The sequence below is a fragment of the Suncus etruscus genome, chromosome 1 (genome assembly GCF_024139225.1).
Source record: "Suncus etruscus isolate mSunEtr1 chromosome 1, mSunEtr1.pri.cur, whole genome shotgun sequence".
Taxonomy (NCBI): Eukaryota; Metazoa; Chordata; class Mammalia; order Eulipotyphla; family Soricidae; genus Suncus; species Suncus etruscus.
In genome coordinates, this window is record NC_064848.1 from 165411126 (window position 1) to 165436295 (window position 25170).

The 25170-nt window shown below is 48.1% G+C and overlaps 2 protein-coding genes across 2 annotated transcripts in view; one reads left to right on the forward strand and one right to left on the reverse strand.

Moving 5' to 3' along the window:
- SLC13A2 (solute carrier family 13 member 2) overlaps positions 1-16534 on the forward strand; it is a 32483-nt gene extending 15949 nt beyond the window's left edge. Inside the window, 26 exon segments of the mRNA XM_049789217.1 lie at positions 6244-6327; positions 6330-6379; positions 8361-8509; positions 8609-8643; positions 8645-8692; positions 8694-8728; positions 8764-8849; positions 9960-9997; positions 10000-10101; positions 10103-10143; positions 10235-10259; positions 10262-10306; positions 10308-10361; positions 10678-10691; positions 11748-11856; positions 11859-11906; positions 11908-11969; positions 12144-12183; positions 12185-12233; positions 12545-12666; positions 13562-13570; positions 13572-13732; positions 14294-14345; positions 14348-14429; positions 14885-15076; positions 16386-16534. Of these exon segments, the coding sequence (XP_049645174.1) occupies positions 6244-6327; positions 6330-6379; positions 8361-8509; positions 8609-8643; positions 8645-8692; positions 8694-8728; positions 8764-8849; positions 9960-9997; positions 10000-10101; positions 10103-10143; positions 10235-10259; positions 10262-10306; positions 10308-10361; positions 10678-10691; positions 11748-11856; positions 11859-11906; positions 11908-11969; positions 12144-12183; positions 12185-12233; positions 12545-12666; positions 13562-13570; positions 13572-13732; positions 14294-14345; positions 14348-14429; positions 14885-15076; positions 16386-16534 (1881 nt within the window).
- The window catches only part of PIGS (phosphatidylinositol glycan anchor biosynthesis class S), a 1033024-nt gene that overhangs the window by 936803 nt on the left and 71051 nt on the right, over positions 1-25170 (reverse strand). The gene's annotated exons all lie outside the window — the stretch shown is intronic.

The following is a 25170-nucleotide window of genomic DNA, read 5'->3' on the forward strand; positions in this document are numbered from 1 at the left end:
ACGCCAGGTGTGGTCCCAAAACCAAAAAAAAAATATATGTAGTTATTTCTCTAACTAAACTCATCACTCTTTGTGGTGAGCTTTCCTGAGGTGAGCTGTAACTTCCCAACAGCTACTTCTCTTGATGATAATGCCTCTCCTACACTTATCTCTCCAACTCTCCTTTTTTTTTTTTTTTGGTTTTTTTTTTTGTTTTTGGGCCACACCCTGGTAACGCTCAGGGGTTACTCCCTGGCTATGTGCTCAGAAGTTGCTCCTGGCTTGGGGGACCATATGGGACACCAGGGGATCGAACCTGCGGTCCGTCCAAGGCTAGCACAGGCAAGGCAGGCACTTTACCTTTAGCGCCACCGCCCGGGCCCCCAACTCTCCTTATCCCCATCTCTCTCCCCTATGCGGACTCCTCTACCAGCCCATTCCAGGTGATCATTCAGGTGGGATAAATAAGAAGTTGGGGGGAGGGGATATCCACAGTACAAATGCTTCTTTTTTGTTTGTTTGTTTTTTTGTTTTTGTTTTGTTTTGTTTTTCCTTTTGGTTTTTGGGTCACACCCAGCAGCGCTCAGAGGTTACTCCTTGCTCTTTGCTCAGAAATCACTCCTGGCAGGCTCGGGGGACCATATGGGATGCCGGGATTCGAGCCACCATCCTGCATGCAAGGCAAATGCCCTACCTCCATGCTATCGCTCCGGTCCCATAAGTACTAATTTTTTTGTAGGGTAGGGGCACTCACCTTTAGTGCTCAGGACCCCATGAGGAGGCAGGGACAAAACCTAGGTTCATGTACGTATGTGAAGCAGACTCCAGATCCTCTATGAGCATCTCCCCAGTCCTGGGTGCTCTATTATTGTTAATGTAACAAATAGATTTACAGATGATCTAACAACTTGCATCATTTTCAGGTCAGGATGGTGGAAAATATAATTTTGAGATAATGACAACAGCAGATCTGTGAGAATATCTGGGAGCTGAGAATCACATTCAAATATCTGTGATGAGTCCCCCGCTGTTCTGCTGACAGTGCACACTTTTGCCACCCATTCATAGTTAAATGTTAGAAAAAAGATAAGAGCATTTCCCACCCGACTTCAGTCCTTGAATTCCACGCCCCCAGTTAAGAACCCTGTGACCCAGCAAGATTGGGTCAACGAACTACCCCGGTCAGCTGTCCAGACCTCACGGGAAGGAGGAGGCTTGGAGGGGGGCGGGCAGAACCACGAATACCAGGAGACACTCTGGATGAAACTTTGAAGCTGGTGTGGGATTTTGCTCCAGAGACAAAAAGAAAAACAAAAAAGGGGGCGAGGAGGGGGCTACTGGGGCAATACAGGAGAATGAATGAAAGAGGAGGAGCTCACAGAGTGCAGGCCTGACTGTGAATGGCATCCTTTTGAATATGAAGAGGTGACGGGTTGTCACAGCAAAGAAGGAACTTACCCAGAGTCAGTCAGTCGAACTGACAGCTCCAAGGAAAGAAAGTTTTGTTTGGATGCCCAGACCAGTTCACTCCTGTGTACAAGGTGGTGTGGTGACAGTAAGCCTGAAACAAAGACACCCTTTAACTGTGTGCCATTAAGCTAGGCGTGAAAGGTTAAAATGGGTTTCCACTTCTCAGAGCCAGAAAGCGTGCGTTCCTCACTTATTCTGGTGACTGAAATTTCACTTTGCATCTTTGTTGGACTGATTCTTATCATACAGGCTGCTAAAGGTACTTCAAGGCCTGAGAGCTCAGAGCAAAGGGAATGCAGGTTATAGCTGTCCTTAATTTTGAGCAGAGATTTCTTTATTTGGTTGGTTTCTTTGTTTTGGGTTTGGGGGGCTATACCCAGCAATGTTCAGGCGCTTACTCATAGCTCTGCTCTCAAGAATCACCTCTGGCAGTGTCTCAGGGAACCATATGAAATGCCAGTGATCGAATCCAGGTTGGCAGTGTAAAGCGAGTGCCCCCACCGGCGAGTAACTATCTCTCCAATCCCCTGAGCAGATATTTCTTCTGAAATCAGACAACACTCCTGCCTTTGACCAGAGAACTCTGAGCAGGTAGAGTGGAGGTGCCAGGGCTCATGGTAGGGGATGACGGGCTGCTGCCTAGGGGTAGTTGAGGTAACTGCTGTTCAATCATTGCTGTTGAAGAAGTGGTTGAGGAAACAGCAGCTTCTGCTGAATCAGCAGGAGGTGAAGGAGTGAAAACCTCTGATGGAGGTTCATAGCAGCCCCATCCACCCAGAGGCCCAGCCAGAAGTTCACACACTGGCGGTATGGGTTGGAGGTGCACAAGGCAGAAGTTTTAAGGAAAGAGCTGAACAAAACTAGAAAAAGAGATGGTACAGCTGGGTCTGTGACCCCACGTCACTTTCCCCTGTGCCATCAGCAGTGGGGGACCTGCTCCAGAGTCCTGCCACATGTCTGTGTTTTCATCATGGCTCTGCTCTCTCTAGTTCCGTAACTTGAAGCAAGCCACTACCCCCATGCTGGGCTCCCCTGGAGTCATAGGATTATCCTACCACTCCTTGGCTACTGGGATTACAGGCACAAAAGAGAGGAAAGCACCCTCAACTTCCAAGAAGAAGACACAGTGGATAGGGTGTTTGTTATGTAGCAGCGGGGTTTGATCCCTTGCCATCCTCACTATGGTCCCTGAACCTGCTGGGAAGTGCTCTTTTCCCCCCAAAAATTAAGCAGCACCTTATTCTCTCTTCACCCAGGCTCACCCACTAGGTCTGTCCCCAAGCCCTCAGGTAAAGGAAATAGGGCCTAAAGGTGTTCAGTCAGTTGCAATAGAAAGAATAAGGTGGGAAAAACAAGAAAGCCCCCATCCATCCAGCCCACACTCCCTGATGCAGCCCCTTCCCTTTACACAGAGAGTGAGAGGTCGCCCAGCAGAAGCTGAAATGCTGGTACCCCACCCTTTAGAGTTCTGGCTAATGATTACCCTGCCCATCCCACCCTGCCAGACTCTATCAAGGAGGATGGGTCTGAGGTCCAGGCTTCTCCAGACTGAGGGACCTTATGAGGGAAAGGGGGGTTTTTTTGGTATTCAAAGACTCACACAATCTTTTTGTTAGACAAGTCTATTGATCCCTTAACAGTAGTATTATTGTAATCAACACCAAAGTTGGTGTGTGTTTGTATTGTGTTTCCTTGAAAAATGAAATTTTAGGGGCCCGGAGAGATAGCACAGCAGTGTTTGCCTTGCAACAGCTGATCCAGGACCAAAGGTGGTGTTGGTTCGAATCCCAGTGTCCATATGGTCCCCCGTGCCCTGCCAGGAGCTATTTCTGAGCCACGACAGCCAGAGTAACCCCCTGAGCAATGCCGGGTTGTGGCCCAAAAAACGAAAGAAAGAAAGAAAGAAAGAAAGAAAGAAAGAAAGAAAGAAAGAAAGAAAGAAAGAAAGAAAGAAAGAAAAGAAAGAAAGAAATGAAAGAAAGAAAGAAAGAAAGAAAAGAAAGAAGAAAGAAAGAAAAGAAAGAAAGAAAGAAAGAAAAGAAAGAAAGAAGAATAGAAAGAAAGGTAAGAAAGAAAAGAAAGAAAGAAAGAGAGAGAGAGAAAGAAAAGAGAGAGAAGAGAGAGAGAGAGAAAGAGAGAGAGAGAGGAAGGAAGGAAGGAAGGAAGGAAGGAAGGAAGGAGGAAGGAAGGAAGGAAGGAAGGAAGGAAGGAAGGAGGAAGGAAGGAAGGAAGGAAGGAAGGAAGGAGGAAGGAAGAAAGAAAAAAGGAAGGAAGGAAGAAAGAGAAAGAAAGAAAGAAAGAAAGAAAAAAAAGAAAGAAGAAAGAAAGAGAGCGAAAAAGAAAGAAAGAGAGAAAGAGAGAAAAAGAAAGAAAGAAAGAGAAAAAGAAACAAAGAAAGAAAGAAAGAAAGGAAAAGAAAGAAAGAAGAAAGAGAGAGAGCGAAAAAGAAAGAAAGAGAGAAAGAAAGAGAGAGAAAGAAAGAGAGAGAGAAAGAAAGAGAGAGAGAAAGGAAAGAAAGAAAGGAAGGAAGGAAAGAAAGAAAGAAAGAAGAAAGAAAGAAGAAAGAAAGAAAGAAAGAAAGAAAGAAAAGAAAGAAAGAAAGAAAAGAAAGAGAAAGAAAAGAAGAAAGAAAGAAAGAAAGAAAGAAGAAGAAAGGAAAAGAAAGAAAGAAAAAGATATGAAAGAAAAGAAAGAAAGAAAGAAGACAGAGAAAGAAAAGAAAGAAAGAAAGAATGAAAGAAAGAAAGAAAGAAAAAGAAAGAAAGAAAGAAAGAAGAAAGAAAGAAAGAAAGAGAAAGAAAGAAAGAAAGAAAGAAAGAAAAAGAAAGAAAGAAAGAAGAGAAACGAAAAAGAACGGCAAGAAAAGAAGAAAGAAGAAAGAAAAAGAAAAGAAAGAAAGAAAGAAAGAAGAAGAAAGAAAGAAAGAAGAAAGGAAAAGAAAGAAAGAAGAAAGAAGAAAAGAGAAAGAAAGAAAGAAAGAAAGAAAGAAAGAAAAAGAAACGAAAAGAAAGGAAGAAAGAAGAAAGAAAGAATGAAAGAAAAGAAAGAAAAGAAAGAAAGAGAAAAGAAGAAAGAAAGAAAAGAAAGAAAGAAAGAAAGAAAAAGAAAATTTTACAGCCAGAAAGATAATATAGGGGGGGTCGAAGACATGTGATTTGGCCATCCTGTTGATCCTTAGCATCACATATGGTTCCCCAAGCATCACCAGGAGAGAATCCTAAGCACAGAGTCTGAAGCTGCTCCTGAGCATCACAAAGCATAGCTCAAAAACTTACCTCAAAAAAAAAAAAATTCCCAGAGGGCCAGAAAGATAGCACAGCAGTAGGGCATTTGCTTTGCAAGCAGCTGACCCAGGAGCAATAGTGGGTTTGAATCCCGATATCCCATATGGTCCCCTGTGTCTGCCAAGGAGTGATTTCTGAGCAGACATCAAGCAGTAACCTCTAAGAGCCACCAAGTGTGGCCCTAAAACCAAACCAAAAAAAAAGAAAAATACCCACAGGCTAGGGTGTTAGTATAGAAATTAAGGATTTACTTTACATGCAGATGACCTGGTTTGATCCTCAGCACCACATATGATTCTCAAGCACTGCAAGGAGTGCAGGACATCATTCTTGCCCAAAAGACAAACAAAATCTATGCTCTGGGGGTTGAAATGATAGCACAGCAGGTAGGGTGCTTTCCTTGAATGTGGCTACCCCAGGTTTGGGTCCTCAACATCCTCAGAGCCAGCCAGGAGTAATTTCTGAGCACAGAACCAAAAAAAAATCTATGCTCTGAAAATTGCTTTTTATTTATTTATTTGTTAATGTTGTTATTTGTCTTGAGTTTCCTTATTTTTGAAAGGTTTGTAATCTTTTTGGGAGGAGGGGAACACCCAGGAGTTACTCCTGGCTCTGTATTCAGGGATCACTACTGGCATAGCTTGAGGGACCCATATGTGGTACTGAGCATTGAACTCGGTCAGCCACAATCAAAGGAAGTTCCTAATCCCTACACTATCTCTTCAGTCCCTAAAAAGATATATTTTATAGGTAAAAGTCCACTGTGGAAGAAAGGTAATTTGCCATAGTTATTTTAAAATATTCTTAAATATATTGTCAATTAAAATAAAATGTTCTAGGCTCAGATTGACCCCACACATCTCAGCACAGTACAGAGGCAGAGGAGAGGATCCATAGAAAGCTCTGAAGGGGCTGGTGCCTCCATGGAGCTTTGTGATGATGTGCCCTGGAGGGTGAGGCTGAGTCACGAGTCTGTGGTAGTAGGTCCCTACGTAATACAGTATGGCAGGCATTCAGTGAGAAAACTGGCTGAGAGCTGCTGGTACTGCCACACCAAGGGTCCAGATGATTCTGTCCTATGGAATACATGAAGGCTCCTTCCAAGCACAGACCCTCAAACTAACTGTCAATTGGGGTTCAAAGTGTAGGCAGGGTTATATACCAACTCTGCTCTGTTAGCCCACACCTCAACTAGGAAACTCTCATTTGGTTCCACCATCTTGTCTCACAGAAAAGATAATGCAAGACATTCCTGATACCCTGGTTGCTGGTTCTAGACTTTCCAGTGTGGAGGAGTTGTAATGTCTAGGCTCGCCCAAAGTCAAAGACAGGATGGCGGCCATCTTGTTTTGACTTCATTTTCCATTTGAATGGATTTGTGTTTAGGAAAGCAATGACTGGAGCTCCCCCATTTGTTCCAAGAGCCCTATTTCCTGGGAGCAGGTAGGGAATGTGACTCAGGGTCACATGTTCCCTGCCCCCTTCCACAGCCATGTCCCCCTCTCCACAGGAAGCCTACTGCGGCTACAGCATCATCATTATGGCACTCTTTTGGTGCACCGAGGCACTACCCCTGGCCCGTCACTGCCTTCTTCACCCCTAGTCCTGCTCCCTATGATGGGGATCATGGAAAGCCTCTGAGGTAAGTCCCCTCAAATACACACAGGAAGAAGTTCTGGAGGGCAAGGGTAATCCTCCTTAGAATGTTAGTGAGCCAATGAAGCCAATAGTGGACAGGACACCAAGAGGAAAAGAAAAGGAATTCTTGCTTCTGAGTAGGCAGAGAGTCCTGAGGACAAAAAGCAATGGGAATGCCTGGGTAAATAAACTGATGAGAGGGCTAAAGAGATAGTATATGAACTAGGGTGTTTGCTTTAACACAGCTGATACCTGGGTTCAATCCCCAGCATCCCATATGATCCTTGATCACTGTTAGGAGTGATTCCTGAAACTAAAGTTAGGAGTAAACCCTGAGCATCACGAGTGTGACCCCAAAAACTACAAAAAGAAAAAAGGAACGGGGGGGCGGAAGAGATAGCATGGAGGTAAGGCGTTTGCCTTGCATACAGAAGGTCAATGGTTCGAATCCTGGCATCCCATATGGTCCAATGAGCCTGCCAGGAGCGATTTCTGAGCATAGAGCCAGGAGTAACCCCTTAGCATGGCCGGGTGTGACCCAAAAACAAACAAAAAAAAACAACAAAAAAAAAAAGAAAGAGAGAGAGAGAGAAGAAAGAAAGAAAGAAAGAAAGAAAGAAAGAAAGAAGAAAGAAAGAAAGAAAGACAAGAAAGAAAGAAAGAAAAGAAAGAAAGAAGAAAGAAAGAAAAGAAAGAAAGAAAGACATGAAAGAAAGAAAGAAAAAGAAAGAAAGAAAGAAAGAAAGAAAGAAAGAAAGAAAGAAAAAGAAAGAAAGAAAGAAGAAAGAAAGAAAGAAAGAGATAAGAAAAGAAAGAAAAGAAAGATAAAAAGAAGAAAAGAAAGAAAGAAAGAGAAAGGAAATGGTGGCATAGAGACACAGAGACTTCTACTCTTCTCTAAGAAAGACAAAGCCCATGCAATGTGCACACTACATGGATGATCTGGAGGGTATCATGCTGAGGGAGAAGTCAGCCAAAAGGAGAGGGGCAGACAGAATGAGCCCTCTTATATGTGGAATAGTAAGGGAATAACAAATGGTCAAGAACAATAGAATGAGGGATGACCTATAGAACTGAGCTTACTCGTTGGGGCGGGGGGAGGATTTGTGGTACCCTGAGACAATGGTGGAGAGAAGCCGACACTCAAGGGTATGGTGTCTGAAACACTTTATGTATGAAATACTCATCATTAATAGTATTGTAAATCACAGTGGATCAAAATTTAAAATAAAAATGTATGCAGAAGGCAGAGAGGTGACTGGTGCTGGGAATTCAAAGCAGATGTTGTTGGTGAAGGGACTGGAGGTTGTGGGAGAGCCTCAAGTTCGGTGAAAGAACTTAGTTCAGTAGCTCTGTCACCCACCCAACTTCTTGTGAAGGTATTTCCAGATTGCATGGAGCCACTGGCTTATTCCTGAATAACTTCTGCTGAATACTGATTGCAGCAAGAGCACAACCCAAGAAACAACCACAAGGACCTAAACTGTTTACTTTAGTAGGTTCAAGATAGAGATGTTGCCCAGCCCAGGACCATACCTGGAGTTTCTAGTCTTTAGAGCCAGACCAAAAGTCTCTATCTTGGAGCCAGAGTGGTCGGCGCAGATGGTCAGGGCCAGCATTTGCCTTGCACGTGCTAACCTAGGACTGACTGCGGTTTGATCCCTGGCATCCCATATGGTTCCCCAAAACCAAGACGTGATCTTCTCTGAGTGCATAGTCAGGAGTAACCCTTGAGCATCAATGGGGTGTCGTCCAAAAAAAAAAGCTCTCTATCTCAAGTGTCTGAAAGTATGCATGGCGTTAGGTTAGATTCACCCCATAGTGCCTGAGCTTCGCAGGAAGAAGGAACTTGATTATATGCAATGGCATAAACATGCAAAGACCAGTTCCCTTATGGTTCTGAGAACCAGGGTGTCCACTGGGGCTCAGGAATGTCCGTGCGCAGTGCACTCCACAAGCCCCAGCAAACCAAAGGATCCCACCATTTAGCTGCCCCCACCCCCAGGTCTGCATTGAGTACCTGAAGGATACCAACATCCTGTTCATCGGGGGGCTGCTGGTGGCCATCGCTGTGGAACACTGGAACCTGCACAAACGAATCGCCCTCAACGTGCTCCTCATCGTCGGGGTGCGGCCCGGCCCTGTGAGTGCCCACAAAACAAGGCCGAGAAGCAGGGACAGGTGTGAGCCCCCCTCTCCTGGGCCACTGGAATGACAGAGTATACATCTGTCTGTCACCAGGCTGATGCTGGGCTTCATGCTGGTCACTGCCCTTCCTGTCCATGTGGATCAGCAACACAGCCACCACGGCCATGATGGTGCCCCATCGCACACGCCGTACTAGAGCAGCTGCACAGGGATCCCTCGGCCAGGGATCCTCAGCAAAGGATCCCTCAGCCAGTGATGTGGAGAAAGGCACCAACAATCCCACCTTCGAGCTCAGGAGCTGGGTCCCCCAGAAAGAAGAATCCAAGCTTGGTGAGCAGAGAGACCAGACTGGTCCCGGCACCAGGGCTAAGGGGCTGCCCTAACACCGGTGGGGTATTTGTTGGGAATATGGGAGGAATGGTGGAGATGTGTGGGGTGTTGTAAGGTGTGAGGGTGGGCAGGGGGAGGTGGGCAGGACCAGGGATTCTTCAGATTCCCCTTTGGGGGAGGAGGCCAGAAGCAATGTCGGTGTCGTGGTTTGGGGCCTGGGTTTTCTCCCCCACCCTTTTCTGGATTTTGGGTCACATCTTGGCATTGCTTAGGATTACTCCTGGCTCTATGCTCAGAAATCATGCCTGGGAGGCATGGGAGGACCATATGTGATGCTGGGAATTGAACCCAGGTCCCCTCCCGGGTCTGCTGTGCACAAGGCACGAGGCAAATGCTGTGCTATCTCTCCAGCCCCATCGTCCCCCCCCCCCTTTTTTTTTTCGGTTTTGGGGTCACACCCGGCAGCATTAGGAATTTACTCCAGGCTCTATGCTCAGAAATCGCTCCTGGCAGGCTAGGGGAACCATATGGGATGCTGGGATTCGAACTACCGACCTTCTGCATGCAAGGCAAATGCTTTACCTCCGGGCCCGGAGAGATAGCACAGCGGCGTTTGCCTTGCAAGCAGCCGATCCAGGACAAAGGTGGTTGGTTCGAATCCCGGTGTCCCATATGGTCCCCCCATGCCTGACAGGAGCTATTTCTGAGCAGACAGCCAGGAGTAACGCTGAGCACTGCCGGGTGTGACCCAAAAACAAAAACAAAAAAAATGCTTTACCTCCATGCTATCTCTCTAGACCCATCTTCCCCCCTATCTTTTTTGCTATTGCTGCTATTCTCCAGCAAGCAGAAAGTTCGGTGGAGGGCCAAAGAGGGGCCGGGTTCCCATTTTCCATTCCACCATGTGGTCCCTTCTCTTTGTTTCAGTTTTCTTTCCTTATGAGGGAGTTAAGACAGATGCTATCTAAGATTGTCCCAGCCCAAGACTTGGAGAACAAGGTTGGGGTGGGGCCTCACAGGCCCTGCCCAGGTCTGAGATCCTCACTGACATGTATCCTGGAGGGTGTCGGCCTGGGTGTGCACTCCAACCTGAGTGCATCCCTGTTGCAGACAATGGGCAGGCACCCCCCAGTTTGCCTGCGCCCCCTGGAGTTTCCAGTCGAAGAAGAAGCAGAATCAGCTGCAATTCAGCCAGGGCATGAGCCTGTGTGTGTGTTACTCCGCCAGTATCGGGGGCATCGCCACACACACGGGGCACCACCCCCAACCTGGTGCTGCAAGGCCAGATCGACACGTGAGTGCAAGATCAACCTCACTTTGCAGGTAGATGGGGTTGGGGGGCTCTGGGCAGTGTCTCACAGCTGTCCTTTCTCCTCCACCCCCAGCCTCTTCCCTGAAAATGGCAACGTGAGGTGAACTTTGCCTCCTGGTTTGGCTTTGCCTTCCCCACCATGGTCAATCTTGCTGCTGCTGGCGTGGCTGTGGCTGCAGGTCCTCTTCCTGGGGTGTAGAGTAAGTAGTGGAGGCTAGGGAATGGGACAACAGGGTTTCCCAGGTGTGTACCTCACCTCTCTGGCTGTTTCCAGCAGAACTGGCTGGCTACCATGGGAAATCCTTGGGGAGGAAAGGTGTGCTCAGCCCAGCAAGAAGGTCCCTTTCTCCTGCTCCCAGCTGGGAATTTCTGGGCAAAAGGCAGAAAAAATTGGGCTTCCAGATGAGGACACTGAGATTTGAGAACTATTATCTTTGTCAGTTCTGAGATACACATGCCTGCCTGATGTCCACTCTGGATCTCTTCCATTCTCTCATGCTTGCTCCCTGGTTGCAGGCACTTTGCCTGCAGTGAGAGTGGTCAGTTCCAAGAGTCTGTGTTGTGCCCTTACCATTTGCCTGGCCTGAGATATTCAACCCCAGTCCCTATCCATGGGCTGAGAGGTACTGAGGGGTCAAGTCCCAGAAGCTCTGGAAAGTGAAAATTCTGGAAGGTCCTTGCAGGAGATGATGCTGAGATGGACTCTTAGAAAAGATGGTCAGCCAGGTAAAGATGTGAGCAAAGATAGCTCAGGCAGCAGGAAGAGTTTGTGCAAGGCATGGAGGAGGGAGCGCTCTGTTTGGGGGCTCTCTTGTTCTGGGAGATAGGGGGCTGAAACACAGAGCAAAAAGGAGAATCAGGAAATGTAAAGGAGAAAATAGGGGCCAGAGACGATTAGCTAGCAGCGGTAGGGCATTTGCCTTGCATGCAGCTGACCCAGGATGGATCTGGGTTTGGTTCCCAGAATTCCATATGGTCCCCAAGCCAGGAGCAATAAATTCTGAGTGCAGAGCCAGAAGTAACCCTTAAGAGTCACCAGGTGTGGCCCAAAAACAAAAACAAAACAAAAACAAAAACATCGAGAGAGAAAATAAGGCAGGAAAGTCTTTGGAGGAGCTAGTGTACCTCATATGGAGGTTGGCCTTGGTCAGAGAGAGAAGTCAAAGGTAATTTTATGCTTTGTATGCAGAAGGACCAGGTTTGCCTCTGCTAAATAAGAACCAGAACTCAGGGTCAGAGAGGTAGTTCAGCAGGTAGGGCATTTGCTTTGTACACAGGTGGCCAAGCTTGATCCCTGGCATCCCATACTGTCCCTGGAGTACTACAGAAGTAACTCCTGAGTCAAAGACTATACTTTCAGGGATCATTTCTATGATGAGTGCAAAGCAGAGGAGTAAGCTCTGAGCACCACTGAGTGTGGCCCCAAACAAAACAATAACAATAACAAAACAAACAACAACAAAACAAACCCTCCTATCTCATTTCAAAAGCCTGGGGGGTGTCAGGATTCTGGAGTAGGATGCTGTGTTGCTTGCTCTCTGTCATCACAGACACTCAGAACCCCTGAACTAGTCCTCTGCTTGCAGCTTCCGGAAGAACTTTGGCATAGGGGGAGATGCACGTGATCAGGAGAAAGCCGCCTACCGCGTCATCCAGACTGAGAAAAAGCAGATGGGCTCCATGACCTTTGCCGAAAACGGCAGTATCCGTCCCTCTTTGTCCTGCTGGTGGTGCTTTGGTTCACCCCGGGAGCGGGCCTTTTTCACTGGCTGGGGCAACCTGGCTTTTCCCAATAGCAAAGGGGATAGGTGAGCATTCTGGAGGGAATGAGGGGGGTCTTTCTGGGGGAAAGGGGAAGGGGCAAAACAGAAGGTCACACTTCTGGGGACCCGAAGAGGTTGGCAATTGCCAGTGTGTGGGAAGGGGCCTCTCCACTCCATGTACGACCCTGTGAGCCCCTCGCCTCCCTTCCCTGCCCGCAGTATGGTGTCTGATGGGACCGTGGCCATCTTTATCAGCATCAATTATGTTCATCATGCCCTCTGAGATCCCCGGGCTAACTCAGGATCCAAGTAAGCACCTGGGTAGGGCAGGGCTGGGCCCACAGACAATCCTTGCCTTCCCAACTTGGAAAGGACCCTTGATCACTCTTGCAAAACAAAACTAGACCCAGCCCCAGGAGGACTGGGGTTAGAGGGCACAAGGACTCAGGGACAAAGTCATGAGGCTGCAATGACTTTATTGAGTTCTGTTCCAGCCTGCCTTAAGGATCCGAATGGAGGGAAGGTGGGTTTTTTTGTTTTTTTGTTTTTTTTTTTTTTTTTTTTTTTTTTTTTTTTTTGACTCTTAGTGACACACACACACCTCTCTACTTGGGTAACAGACAAACCCGGGAAGGTGAAGGGACCTCCAGCCCTCCTCAACTGGAAGACTGTGAATGAGAAGATGCCCTGGAACATCGTCTTCCTGCTGGGCGGTGGCTTCGCTTTGGCCAAGGGCAGTGAGGTGAGAGTTCTTGCTCCTGGCAGCCTGCCTGAGGGAGACCCCTAGGCAGGGAAGAGGGACTGAGTCTGTCGGACCATATCCCTAATAGACCACCACCACCCTCTTGTGGGCAGTCCTGGAGGTTGCCAGGAGAGACAAGCTCCATTGGATGAGCGGGAGAAAAACCTAAGCTTTCCAGTTAGGTTCTACAAACAAAAGGAAGACAGATGCTGGGACAAGTAGGGATGTTCTCAAGGCCACCCGCCAGCCCTGAATCTTTGGGAGGTGACCGGCAGTTGCTGGTGTTTTTGGGCACCAGGGGGGCGCCCGTGCTCACACCAGCCCCCACTCGGAACCTCATTCCCCCAAACCCGCCTCCAAATGGGGATGCCTGAGCCTGCCCACTGCGCCTCAGTGGAAGACAGCCCCTGGGTTTGGTGAGACCCCTGGGGTCTGCAGCAGGCCCATACCAGCAAGCATTCCCCAAGCCACTGCCTATGGCTAGGTGGGCAGTGTTGTTAAAGATCCAGCTATCTGGAGATCAGGCCCCTCGACAGACACAGGGAGGCAAAGCCTCTGGAACTCTCCTGTGCACTGTTTCCATCCTCCCCTGCCTGCTCATTACCTCCTTGCCAGGATTGAGGTTCCCTCTGCCCCAGCCATCCAGGCTGGAGAGAGAAATGCAGCCAAGTTTGCCCCACAAGCACAGGTTTATCATAAATGACCTTTGGCCTCTCCTCCATTTCCCTCTGACCCTTCTCCCAGATCCACTGTAGCTCAGAGCTGGGGGGGGGGCGGGGGGCGCCAGGTCTCTGTGGCTCTCAATTTCCCTCCTACCCTGCTCTTGAGGCTCGCAGAACCTCAGCCACACTCCAGCCCCACACAGCCCTGACCACTTTTATCTCTCTGCCCACAGAAATCTGGCCCTGTCCCGATTGGCTGGGGAACATTGCTGTACCCCACTGGGTGACATTCCACCTCCTGCCATTGCCCTTATCCTCTGCCTCATGGTTGCCACCTTCACTGAGTGCACCAGCAATGTGGCCACCACCACACTCTTCCTGCCCATCCTGGCCCTCTATGGTGAGCTAGTCCTGTAAAACCTCCTCCAGGCAGCCCTCCTGCCTCCTCCCCCCACCCAGAGCCCCAACTTTGAAGTAGTGTGACTTGTCTGTAGCTCCCTTCATTTCCTAAACTCTGAAACAAGCCCTGGTGTTCACCCTTCCCCAGTCTCTTGAGCTACTCTGGGCCCCAAGGACCACTGGCCCCTGGACTCACCCCTCGAATATCCCAATGGGCTCGTGGGCAGCCTCACCTACCCTCCACCCAGGCCCTGGTCTGGTCATTCCTGAGGTGATCAGGATGAAATTGCTCCCCAGAGCGTCCCCAGGTGCGTTCCCCAGAGCCTTTGATGGCACCCCTGAACCCCTTTGAGATCCATTTTATGGGCCCCTCCCCTCTCCACACCCCACAGGGCAGGGCTGCACATTCATCCCCCTCCAAAGAGGTCAAAGGGCCTGGCCCAGGTCACCTGGGACTTCCGGCAACGTAGGAGGATTGTGGTCAGTGCTAGAGGGGCTCGGGGCAGATGGGGCCATACTTGCCTTCTGGTGTGACCTGCTCCCCACCCCTGCTCCCCCAGGCTCAGAAAATCTGCTATACATCCACTCTACATCATGCTCCCCTGCACCTCTGTCTGCCTCCCCTGGCCTTCATGCTGCCCGTGGCCACCCCACCCAACGCCATTGTCTTCTCATTCGGGGGCCTCAAAGTGTGCCGACATGGTGAGTGCAGATGGCTGTCACTCCACAAGAAGCTTAAGGCTGCTGAGGTTCATAGTGGCAAAGGACACCCCAATCCAGAAGGGGGGATTAAGGGGAAAAACTGGGGATATGATCCCCAGTGAAGCCCCTTCATACCCTGCCAGCCCTGGACCATGATAGGGAGAGGATTAAAGAGAAGGTGAATTTTATGACTGAACCCCTACTACAAACGTATTTGTCATCATGGTGTTTTGTATAAATTTTGTATATTATTGAATAAAGAGAGAGAAGGTGGAGGGGACCAATAGGAAGAGTAGGGTGCATTGCCAGAGAAGAAGGGAAAAGGGGAATACAGGGCAACACTGGGCATGACAGGTTAGACCCCTGGAGACCCCCCTGGGAGAGGACTTAGCTACAAAGAACTCTTGAGTACCCCAAAGCATGCATCTGTCTTTCTTCCCCAGGCTATCGAACAGGATTCCTGCTCAACATCCTCGGGGTGCTCGTCATCATGCTGGCCATCAACAGCTGGTCCTACCCCATCTTTCAGCTACAAGAATTCCCCATCTGGGCTGACATCTCTAAACAACAAAAGCTGCTTGGTCAACATCACTGCCACCCCCAGACCCTAGACTCGGGGAAAAACAGTCTAGGCTGGAACACCCTTGGTACACTCCTCTGAGCCTAGGAACGGATACCCCGTGTTCCAAGCCAACATTGAAGAGAGAGAGACAAAGAGAGAGAGAGATGAGAGAGAGAGATGAGAGAGAGAGAGAGAGAGAGAGAGAGAGAGAAGTGTGTGTGAGGTGTGGCTGTGAGACCCTGTGTGTCTGTGAACATCGTGTGTGTGTGTGTGTGTGTGTGTGTGTCAGAAGGGCTACAGTCATGTATGTGCAAGAGAGGCTGTAGTTATGCATGATCATGCTTTTGCACATGATCCTAGCTATGTGTTTTCGGTCTGTGTGTGATGTGTCTGACAGCGCTCCATATGCAGACTAGTTTGCACTATATTTATTAAAATTCAGGGTTGTGGGGCCCAAGGCAGCAAGATAAGAGCTTCTGGGACCTGCCTGGGTGCTGAAGTCTCCCCAGACTCTCTGGGTTCTGAAGGAAGGTTCAGAAATTATCCCCATTAAAGTCTTTTTCAGTAGAGTCTGCAATGGTTTTTCCAGCAAGTTCCGGTCCATGACCTGACTCAGGCGCCAGGTCGGGGAGGGTTGTAGGAGGGGACCAGGTCTCTGTCCTCTAAGGCAGTCCCCTTGGCACCCCCTCCCACAACAGGGAGAAGGTAATGGCCAAGAACCCCTGCCAAGGCCCATCGGAGTGGGCGCAGCCACCCAGGGAAGCAGCGCTGACATCACCGGCCGCTAATTGGGCCCTGCCAGTCCCTGCGTGTCTTTGGGGGAAACCTGCCTCTTTCCCAGAGCACTCCCTGGGCATTTAATAAAAACCCTCAGCCCCTGCCAATTCCTCACCGACCCTTCCTCCAGCTGGAAAAACCAGTCCCGCCACACTGGGGGAGGCAGGCTGACCCATGTGAGGTGCCCCAGAGGACAGACCCTCACCCCCAGTGGCAGCCTGAGCTGACTGGACTGGTCGGCCTCCAGAGTCGGGATCAGGGCACCCTGGGGATGCTTGTCCCCATCCGCGCCTGCCTGAACTCTAGAGTATCCCTCGATCCTGCAAGGTGGGGGGTGCAAGAGTGTCCAGAACAGCCAGCAGCCTTTGGGGAACCCCATGTCCTCTACAGTGAGATCATCTTTGCTTCACCCTCTTGGACCTCACTGTGGACAGAGCCTAGAACCGGAAACTCATTTCCCTGGAACTTTCCAGGGTCTGATCTTGTCCCCTCCTACTGTGGAGGGAGAAAAGATATAACTCTTGTGCCAGTAAAAGAAGGAAAGGAGGGTTTGTTCTGGGAATAGAGAGGCTAGGATGGAGCCATTTTGTGTGCCCCTGCACTGCGCCTTCACACAGGGAAGGCACAACTACATGGGGACACCATGGCTGTTCCCCCGCGGACAGGGGATCCTGACAGGACATGCCAGACAGAAGCAAGGGGGAAGAACCAGGTGGTGGGCGCCGCACCCACCCTGGCCCCCCAGGCTGGCATTCCTCACTCATGAAGCACAGCCCATAAATCATGGTCCCACCCAGACCCGCATAAGACCACCCAAGCCCCAGGCGAAAGCACCCCCACTCTGCAGTGGGCTGGGCTCTGATGCCCCTCTTCAGTGAGGGTTCTACTCACAATGCAGCAGGTTCCTCCTGCTCGGTGCCAGCCCTGACAGGGGCCAGAGGGGACTGCCTACCACAGCACCCATCTCCCTCACTCAGTACCCCTCAGAGAAAGTCAAAAGTGGGGGTTGAGGGGAACACAACAAACAGGCCCATGAGTGGAGGGGTATGCCCATGGATGGTGCCCTGGCAGGGTTAAGGGGCTCAGAAACCCTCCTTGGCAGGCAGGATGGCGGAAGGGAGCCAGGCGGCACCTGTCAGCCTAATCACCGTCATTAGCTGGGCAATAAAGTGGCACGGCCAGGCCAGTCTTTGAAGGAAGGGCCTGTGGGCCAGGTCAGGTTGGAGCAGGCAGCCTGGCAGCTCTGCTTCTCCTCGAACACACTCGGGGCCGCGGCAGGTGGATGGGGCCCTGCAGGGACCAGGGTCTGTGATTGCTATCCCTGCCTGGGTCTCTGTACCTTCCAGCTCCCAGAATGGTGGCAGAGGCTTTGTATGACTCCTGCCCAGCTAGACTGGGACAGTACTGGGGCTCAAGAATTGGTGAGAGATAACATAAGGGTGAGGGTTCAATCACCCGGCACCCTCCACTCCTGCCAGTACTTCTGGAGATGGCCCTGCCTCTGATCACCAGGGACATCCCAGATGGCTCTGTGAGAAACTCCCCCCAGCCCCAGGCCCGTGTCTGGACCTGCAGGCCCTCCTGGCCAAGAAACACAGAAAGGGAGGGACCCCCCGTGCCCCTGAACATTCATGAAGGCTTCCCACCAAAAAAAAAAAAAAAAAAAAGAACGTTAGGGGAGTAGGTACCTCATTGGTAGAGAAGCTCAATGGAACTGGAAACAGCCTAGGACCCTCAACCTGCTACATCTTGGTTCTCAGTCCCGGACCCAGGACTGACCCTGCCATTGTCATCAGCTACTGTAAGCAAAAGCATAGCAGGCTTGAGGGGAGCACAAGCCCCTCAAAGTCTCTTTTCACACTGCAGGGGTGTCCTTTGTGACCTTGAGGCAGCCCCTCTGAGACATCACCTCAGATGTCTGAGTCAGCTCTTCTGTCTGTCCCTGGTCCTCAGGGTGTTGCTAATGTCCTTGTGGGCCTCTCACCTCTTCCTGCTGGCTATCCTCGGGCGCTGCCAGGGACCCAGGGGAGAGGTGGTGCCACACAAGAGTATGAGAACAGAAGTGTAGGTACCCCCCACCCTACAGTCGCACACAGGTGGGGACACTCACATGGACTCTGACCCACTGCAGGCCACATGCTGGTAGCCCCTCCCTCCCACAACCTCCTATAACTGAAGGATTAAGACAAGCCAGGAGAAACCTGCACACCCAACCCAGCAGGCCCCCAAGCTTACAGCTGGAAACTCCCTGGATTTCCCAGAGGGTCAACCAACCAGAACCCAAAAGCTCAGGCCTCCCAAGTCCGCACCCCTATACACACAAACACTTGGGCCTGTGCTCTTCGTCACTCCACAGCCAGCAGCGCTTTCCCCTCAGGAACCCCTTACAGATTCTCATGCCCCAGAGCCTTTGTGGCAGCTGTCTGCTAAGAATATTCCTTCATGTCATCTGCCAGGTGGATAGAGTGATGCTTGGGAGGCCTAAAAAGTAGCAGGTTTAGTTCTGGGGAAGACTAGTTCAACCCCAGCTGCAGTCCAATCAACACTGGCGCAGGGAGTCCTAAGCAGAGAAGCCCTGGGTGTAGTTCTGTGGCAGTGAGGTGCTCAGTGCTGGCTACCATTTCCTCACATTTCCTCTTGGACATACCAAGCTCCAGCCTGTCCAGGCCAGAGATCAGCTTAGCTACATCTGCCAGCCAGAAAATAAAGATCCTGGAGTACGAGAGAGAAGTCCTTCTTTTGCAACACTGCTGCATTAAAGAGACGATGGTCCGCATGAGCATCTGGGGCTCAGAGAGGCTTCTGAAGGGGGATGTGATGTGAGTGGATAGGATGGTCCTGCTTGGAGGCAGAGAATGAGGAGAACATGCAGCAACCTCTGGACTCACCTAGGCTTTTTGCTTCTACTCCACAATGGCCAGCCACGAGAAAGAGGCACTTCCAGAAGGAAAGAGGCAGCCAGGCCCCGCTCGCCCATTCCCAGGGCAGAGGTGGAGCTGTTCTCAAAAAAGAAGTTCATCTCTGAGGTTGGGAACAGACTTCAGCTTCCTGAGGAGGGCTGTGTCTCCCTCAACACCTCTCTGGGACTCTGGGCTTCTGGATTCATTTACATTCTCTTAATTTTTAATGAATTTGCAAAAATCTTTTCAAATATTTGTCCAGGTCATTTTGTAAAGTAGCTCTGAAACTGCTTATTCATATCCTTTGCCCATTGAGCTGTGAGACGGGGATTTTTCTTATTTGTTTAGGAGAGCTCTTTAGAGATGAAGACAGACCCTTTGTCATCTAGGTTGCAACACTTTCTTGTTTTTATTGATTTTTTTTAAATATTGCAACATTCTTCCAGGCTGATTTTTCTCTTTTATCTATGCTATGGTGTATGTCCCTGTGAGAAATGTTTGAATTTTACTTAGTTAAATCTATCAGCATCCTTCTTTATGGCCTAAGAATTTGATATCATGCTTTTAAAATGCTTTCCCAGGAGTAGGTGTGATAGACAGCACAGTGGGTAGGGCATTGCCTTGCACATAGTAGACCTGGGATGAACCCAGGTTGAACTCCCAAGTATCCTATATGGTCCCGCAAGCTTGCCAGGGATGATTTTTTGAATGCAGAGCCAGGAGTATCCCCTGAGCACCACTGGGTGTAGCCCAAACAGCCCCCCCAAAGAAAAGTTTCCCAGTGGAGCCAGAGAGAACTGATATGAGTATATGCTTTGCATGTGGGGAGACCTGTTTTGTTTTGTTTTGGTTTGGTTTTGGTTTTTGGGTCACACTTGGTGGAGCTCAGGGTTTACTCCTGGCAGGCTCAGGGGACCACATGGGATGCTGGGATTTGAACCACAGTCTGTCCTCCTGGATTGACTACATGCAATGCAAACGCCCCCCTACCGCTGTGTTATCTCTCTGGACCCAGACCTGAGTTTAATCTCCAGCAATATATGGGTACCCAGCACCATCAGGAGCAATTCCTGTGCATAGAGCCATGAGTACTTCTAGTTGTGGTAAAAAATTAATTAATAATAAACATTTTAATAAATTTATTAAAAATAAAAATGCTTTTGCTCTCCGCCCCGGGTCACTGCAGCTGAGGCTGCTTGAGGGCTCTTTAGTAGCCTGAGGGGGAGAGGGGAGAAAAAAAAATTTAAAAAGCTAAACTAGGGGCCGGGCGGTGGCGCTGGAGGTAAGGTGCCTGCCTTGCCTGCGCTAGCCTAGAACGGACCGCGGTTCGATCCCCCGGCATCCCATATGGTCCCCCCAAGAAGCCAGGAGCAACTTCTGAGCGCATAGCCAGGAGTAACCCCTGAGCGTCACAGGGTGTGGCCCAAAAAAAACAAAACAAAAAAAAAGCTAAACTAAAAAAAATAAAAATGCTTTCTTGGGAACTGGGAGGGCAAATTGGGTTAATTGCTTATACCAGGCTCTGAGTTTGATTCTATCTCCACATATCTCCCAAGAACCACTGAATGTGGTCCCACAAGCAGCAGAGGTCCTCAAACTTTTTAAACAGGGGGCCAGTTCACTGTCCTTCAGACCATTGGAGGGTCTGACTATAGTAAAAACAAAACTTATGAACGAATTCTTATGCACACTGCATATATCTTATTTTGCAATGAAGACACAAAACAGATACAAATACAATATGTGGCCCGCAGGCCATAGTTTGAGGACCACTGGTTTAGAGTGATATCAGCAATAATAGTTTTGTGTGTGTGTGTTTTAAGCAATAATTATTATAAAGGTTTTTTCCAAGGACTGCAAAGACAGCTCAATGGACTGGAGCACATGCTTTGCATACAGAAACCCTGGGTTTGATCTCTGATCCACATAATCCCCAGCACCACTAGGAGAAATTCCAAGCACCATATTGGGAACAACCCCTGAGCACCTCTGGGTATGTAATTTTTTGGTGTCCAAAAAGAAAGAAAATTGCTTTCCCCCAAAAATATAAATAGGGGCAGGAGAAGATAGCACAGGGATAAGGCGTTTGCCTTGCATGCAGCCAATTCAGGATGGATGGTGGTTTGAATCCTGACATCCCTTATGGTCCCCCCCCCTTCCCCAGTGCCTGCCCTAGGAGCAACTTCTTAGCATAGATCCAGGAGTAACCCCTGAGTGCCACCAGGTGTGACCCAAATAAAAACAAAACAAAACAAAAAGACCAAAAGTATTAATAAAAAATGTTTAATGCAAACAAAATACACATAAATAAAACAGGACCCAGAACAATAGTACAATGGATGAGGCACTTGCCTTGCATATAGGCAGCTGACCTAGGTTCAATCCTCTGCATCCCACATGGTCCCCACTAACTGCCAGGAGTAATTCCTGACTGCAGAATCAGGACTAGGTCTTGAACATCACCAAGTGTGCCCCAAAAATAAAAAAAAAAGAAGATTGACCGAAAACAACTTTTGGTTTTTGTAAGCATTATTGAAATCCATCCTAAAGTGTTCTACTCTTTAGTTTATGATATTTGAGGGGAGGCGGCACCATCCAAAGTGGTTCTTTTTTTTTTTTTTTTAATCCAAAGTGGTTCTGCACTCAGGGGTCAATCCTGGTGGGGCTCAGAGGACCATAAGTGGTGCCAAGGATTGAACCCAGATAGGTCTTTTTTTGGGGGGGTCACACTCAATGGTGCAGGGGTTACTCCTGGCTCTGAGCTCAGAAATCGCTCCTGGTAGTTTCGGGGGGACCATATGGGATGCCGGGAACCAAACTCAGGTTCGTCCAGGGTCAGCTGCATGCAAAGCAAAAGCCTTACTGCGGTGCCATCACTCCAGCTCCCATCTGGATTTTTTGTTTTTGTTTTTGTTTTGTTTTGGGGTCACACCCGGCAGCTCTCAAGGGTTTCTCCTGGTCCATGCTCAGAAATCGCTCCTGGCAGGCTCAGGGGACCATATGGGATGCCAGGATTTCAAACCAATGACCTTCTGCATGAAAGGCAAACGCCTTACCTCCCATGCTATCTCTCTGGCCTCCCATCTGGATCTTTTTTAAAGACTACCATAAAGAAGGCTTTAGATTTATTTTTTTTATTTTTTTATGATTTATTTCTTTTAAATGGAAAGTCCTTTATTCCAACTTCATTACTGAAATTTTTACTTTCCTGCTACTTTAAAACATCTTATTATTTCAGTTCTCACAAATATCCAAGTCTTTCTGGATTTTATTATCTTACATTGACTTATTTATTTGCACCAAAATCACAGTTTTCATTAGAGAAGGCTTTTTGAATTTTTTTCTCAAGTAAAGAAGTTTTCGGTTTTTGTATTTTTGAACTATACATAGCAGTGCTCAGAACTTACTCCTGGATCTTCTGTCTTTCTTTCTTTCCTTCTTTCTTTTTCTTTCTTTCTTTCTTTTTTCTTTCTTTCTTTCTTTTTTCTTTCTTTCTTTCTTCTTTCTTTCTTTTTTTCTTCTTTCTTTCTTTCTATCTTCCTTCCTCCTTTCCTTCCTTCTTTCCTTCCTTCCTTTCTTCCTTCCTTCCTTCCTTCCTTTCTTTTTTCTTTCTTTCTTTCTTTCTTTTTTTTTTTTTTTTTTTTTTTGGTTTTTGGGCCACACCCGGCGGTGTCAGGGGTTACTCCTGGCTGTCTGCTCAGAAATAGCTCCTGGCAGGCACGGGGGACATATGGGACACCAGGATTTGAACCAACCACCTTTGGTCCTGGATTGGCTGCTTGCAAGGCAAACACCGCTGTGCTATCTCCTCCGGGCCCCCGCTTTTCTTTTTTCTTCCTTCTTTCTTTTTAGGGGAGTTACAACCAGCTGCGCTCAGGGGTTACTCCTGGCTCTATGCTCAGAAATTGCCCTGGCAAGCTTGGGGACCATATGGGATGCTCTATTCAAACCCACCGTTGTTCTGCATGCAAGGCAAATGTCCTAATTCCATGCTATCTCTCAGGCCCCCTTACTCCTGGATCTTAATCTGGTGATTAAGGATCACTCCTGGCATGGTCCTCAGGGATCAAACCAGTGTCTGCTGCCTTTAGTAAAGAAGTGTCAGTAAAAGGAATGAAGAAAATGGGCATATTCAAGAGAAAACACGAGCATCTCCAGAGATAGTGAAAGCCCCACTAAATAAAAGAGAGGAATTACATTCCCCAAACAGGGATGCAGACAATTCTAAAATGGAACAAAAGCATGTGTCTTTTTTGTACATTTTAAAATCTGATAAGGCAAGTTTTTCTTATAGTCTTCCCTTACAAAAAGCTCTGGAGCTGGATTAATAATACAGCAGGTAGGATGTTTGCCTTATACACAGCCAACCTGGGTTCAATCCCCTATATGATCTCCTGAACACAGCCACAAATGATCCCTGAGCACAGAGTCAGGAGTAAGCCTTGAGCACCACTAGGTATGACCCCAAAATTTAAAATTAAAAAATAAATGTGAAGAGCTCTTAGAAAATGTTGATGCATTTACTCTTAGCCCAAACCTTAGAATCAACTTGTAAAGTTCAGGAAGAAAATAAAATGAGATTTTTTTAATTCAAATTATTCTTAATTTTTTGATCATTCAGGGTATCATTTAAATCTTTACAATATTATATTGAGGTTTTTTGTTTTGGGGGTATGTTTTGTTGGTTTTTTTGGGGGGGTCACACCCAGCAGTGCTCAGGGGTTACTCCTGGCTCTATGCTCAGAAGTCGCCACTGACTGGCACAGGGGAACTGTATGGGATGCTGGGATTCGAACTACCATCCCTTCTGCATGAAAGGCAAATGCCTTACCTCCATGCTATCTCTCCGGCCCCAGAGGTTTTTCATTTAGGAACAAAATGTATTTATTTGGGCCTTGCTTTATGTCTGACAGTAAAGTTCTACAATTTCCTTCATGTTGCTATTACATATTGATTACCGGATTATTCTGGAGTATTTTGTGCAATTGCTGCTATATTCGAGAAAGCTGGAGCCTCAGGGATAGTCATGGAAAGTCATGAGAACTTTGGAAGTGGTCAGGGACATTGACTTTGGACATCAATACCATAAACTTTGTCTTTAATTTAGTACCTACATTATAATTTGCTTCATTTTGCTTTTGTTTTGGACTGACAATGCCTATAGCTAACTCCTAGTTCTGTCCAGAAATCACTGCTAGCAGGGCTCAGGGAACCATTTGGGATGCCAAGGATCAATTCCAGGTCAGTCATTTATTTATTCATTTATTTTTTGGGTTTTTGGGCCACACCCGGTGACACTCAGAGGTTACTACTGGCTATGCACTCAGAAATTGCTTCTGGTTTGGGAGACCTAATGGGACACTGGGGGAATCAAACCGCTGTTGGTCCAGGGTTAGCATGTGCAAGGCAAACTCCCTACGCTTGTGCCACTATTCTGGCCCCAGCAGATTGGTCATTTAAAGGCAAACACCCTATCAGCTATATTTTTACTTCAACTCCTATAATTATTTTTAATCTAAGAATTAATCTTTGGGACTTGAGAGTACAGTGAGTAAGACACTTGCCTTGCATGTGGCCAACCTGGATAAACCTCCAGAACCGCATTTGTTTCTCCAAGCTCTGCCAGGAGTGATCCTTGAGCACTGCCATATACATTGGGAAAAAATTGGGGCCAGAGCAGTAGCACAAGAGGTAAGGGTGTCTGCCTTGCATGTGCAAGTTCGATCCCCCAGCATCCCACATGGTCCCCCAAATCAGGAGCGATTTCTGAGTGCATAGTTAGGAGTAACCCTGAATGTCACCAGGTGTAGCCCCAAAACCAAAAAAAAAAAAAATTGGATCTTTTGTCTCCTTACATTTTCCAATTGATTCTTTTAGTTATATAGGTTTTATTTTTTCTGTACTTACCATGCATTCTGCTATCTTACTAAATTCTATTTTGTTTTTACTTCTAGTAGTTTTTTTCATTGGTCCTCTTAGATTTTCAAAGTAAACTATCACCATAATTGTATTGTTTTGGTTTTTGGTTTTTGATTTTTGGATCACACCGGCAGAGCTCAGCGATTACTCCTGGCTCTGTACTCAAATATCGCTCCTGGCAGGTACTGGGAGCCATATGGGATGCGGGGATTCGAATCACCATCCGTCCTGGATCGGCTGCATGCAAGGCAAATGCCCTCCAGCTGTGCTATCTCTCTGGCCCCTCGTTGCAGTTTCCTAACAATAACTTCCTAAGACCTGGGCTGTCTCCCCATCAAATTGGTCACGCTTATACCTTGCTTATGGATATGTCCCTTTCCACGCACACAGAGGGTCTGGGTCCCAGGTCCACAATCTCCAAAACATCCTGTGGTCAGGACTAGGAACTGGAAATTCTCTGGAGTTCCGATGGGAATGGGTAGGCTGTGTCACATCCCAAGATGGATCAGGCAGACCATTTTCTTGGACTTCTGGCCCCCAGATCTCCTCAGGATTTGCAGAGCAGGGGAGTGGAATGGGATGG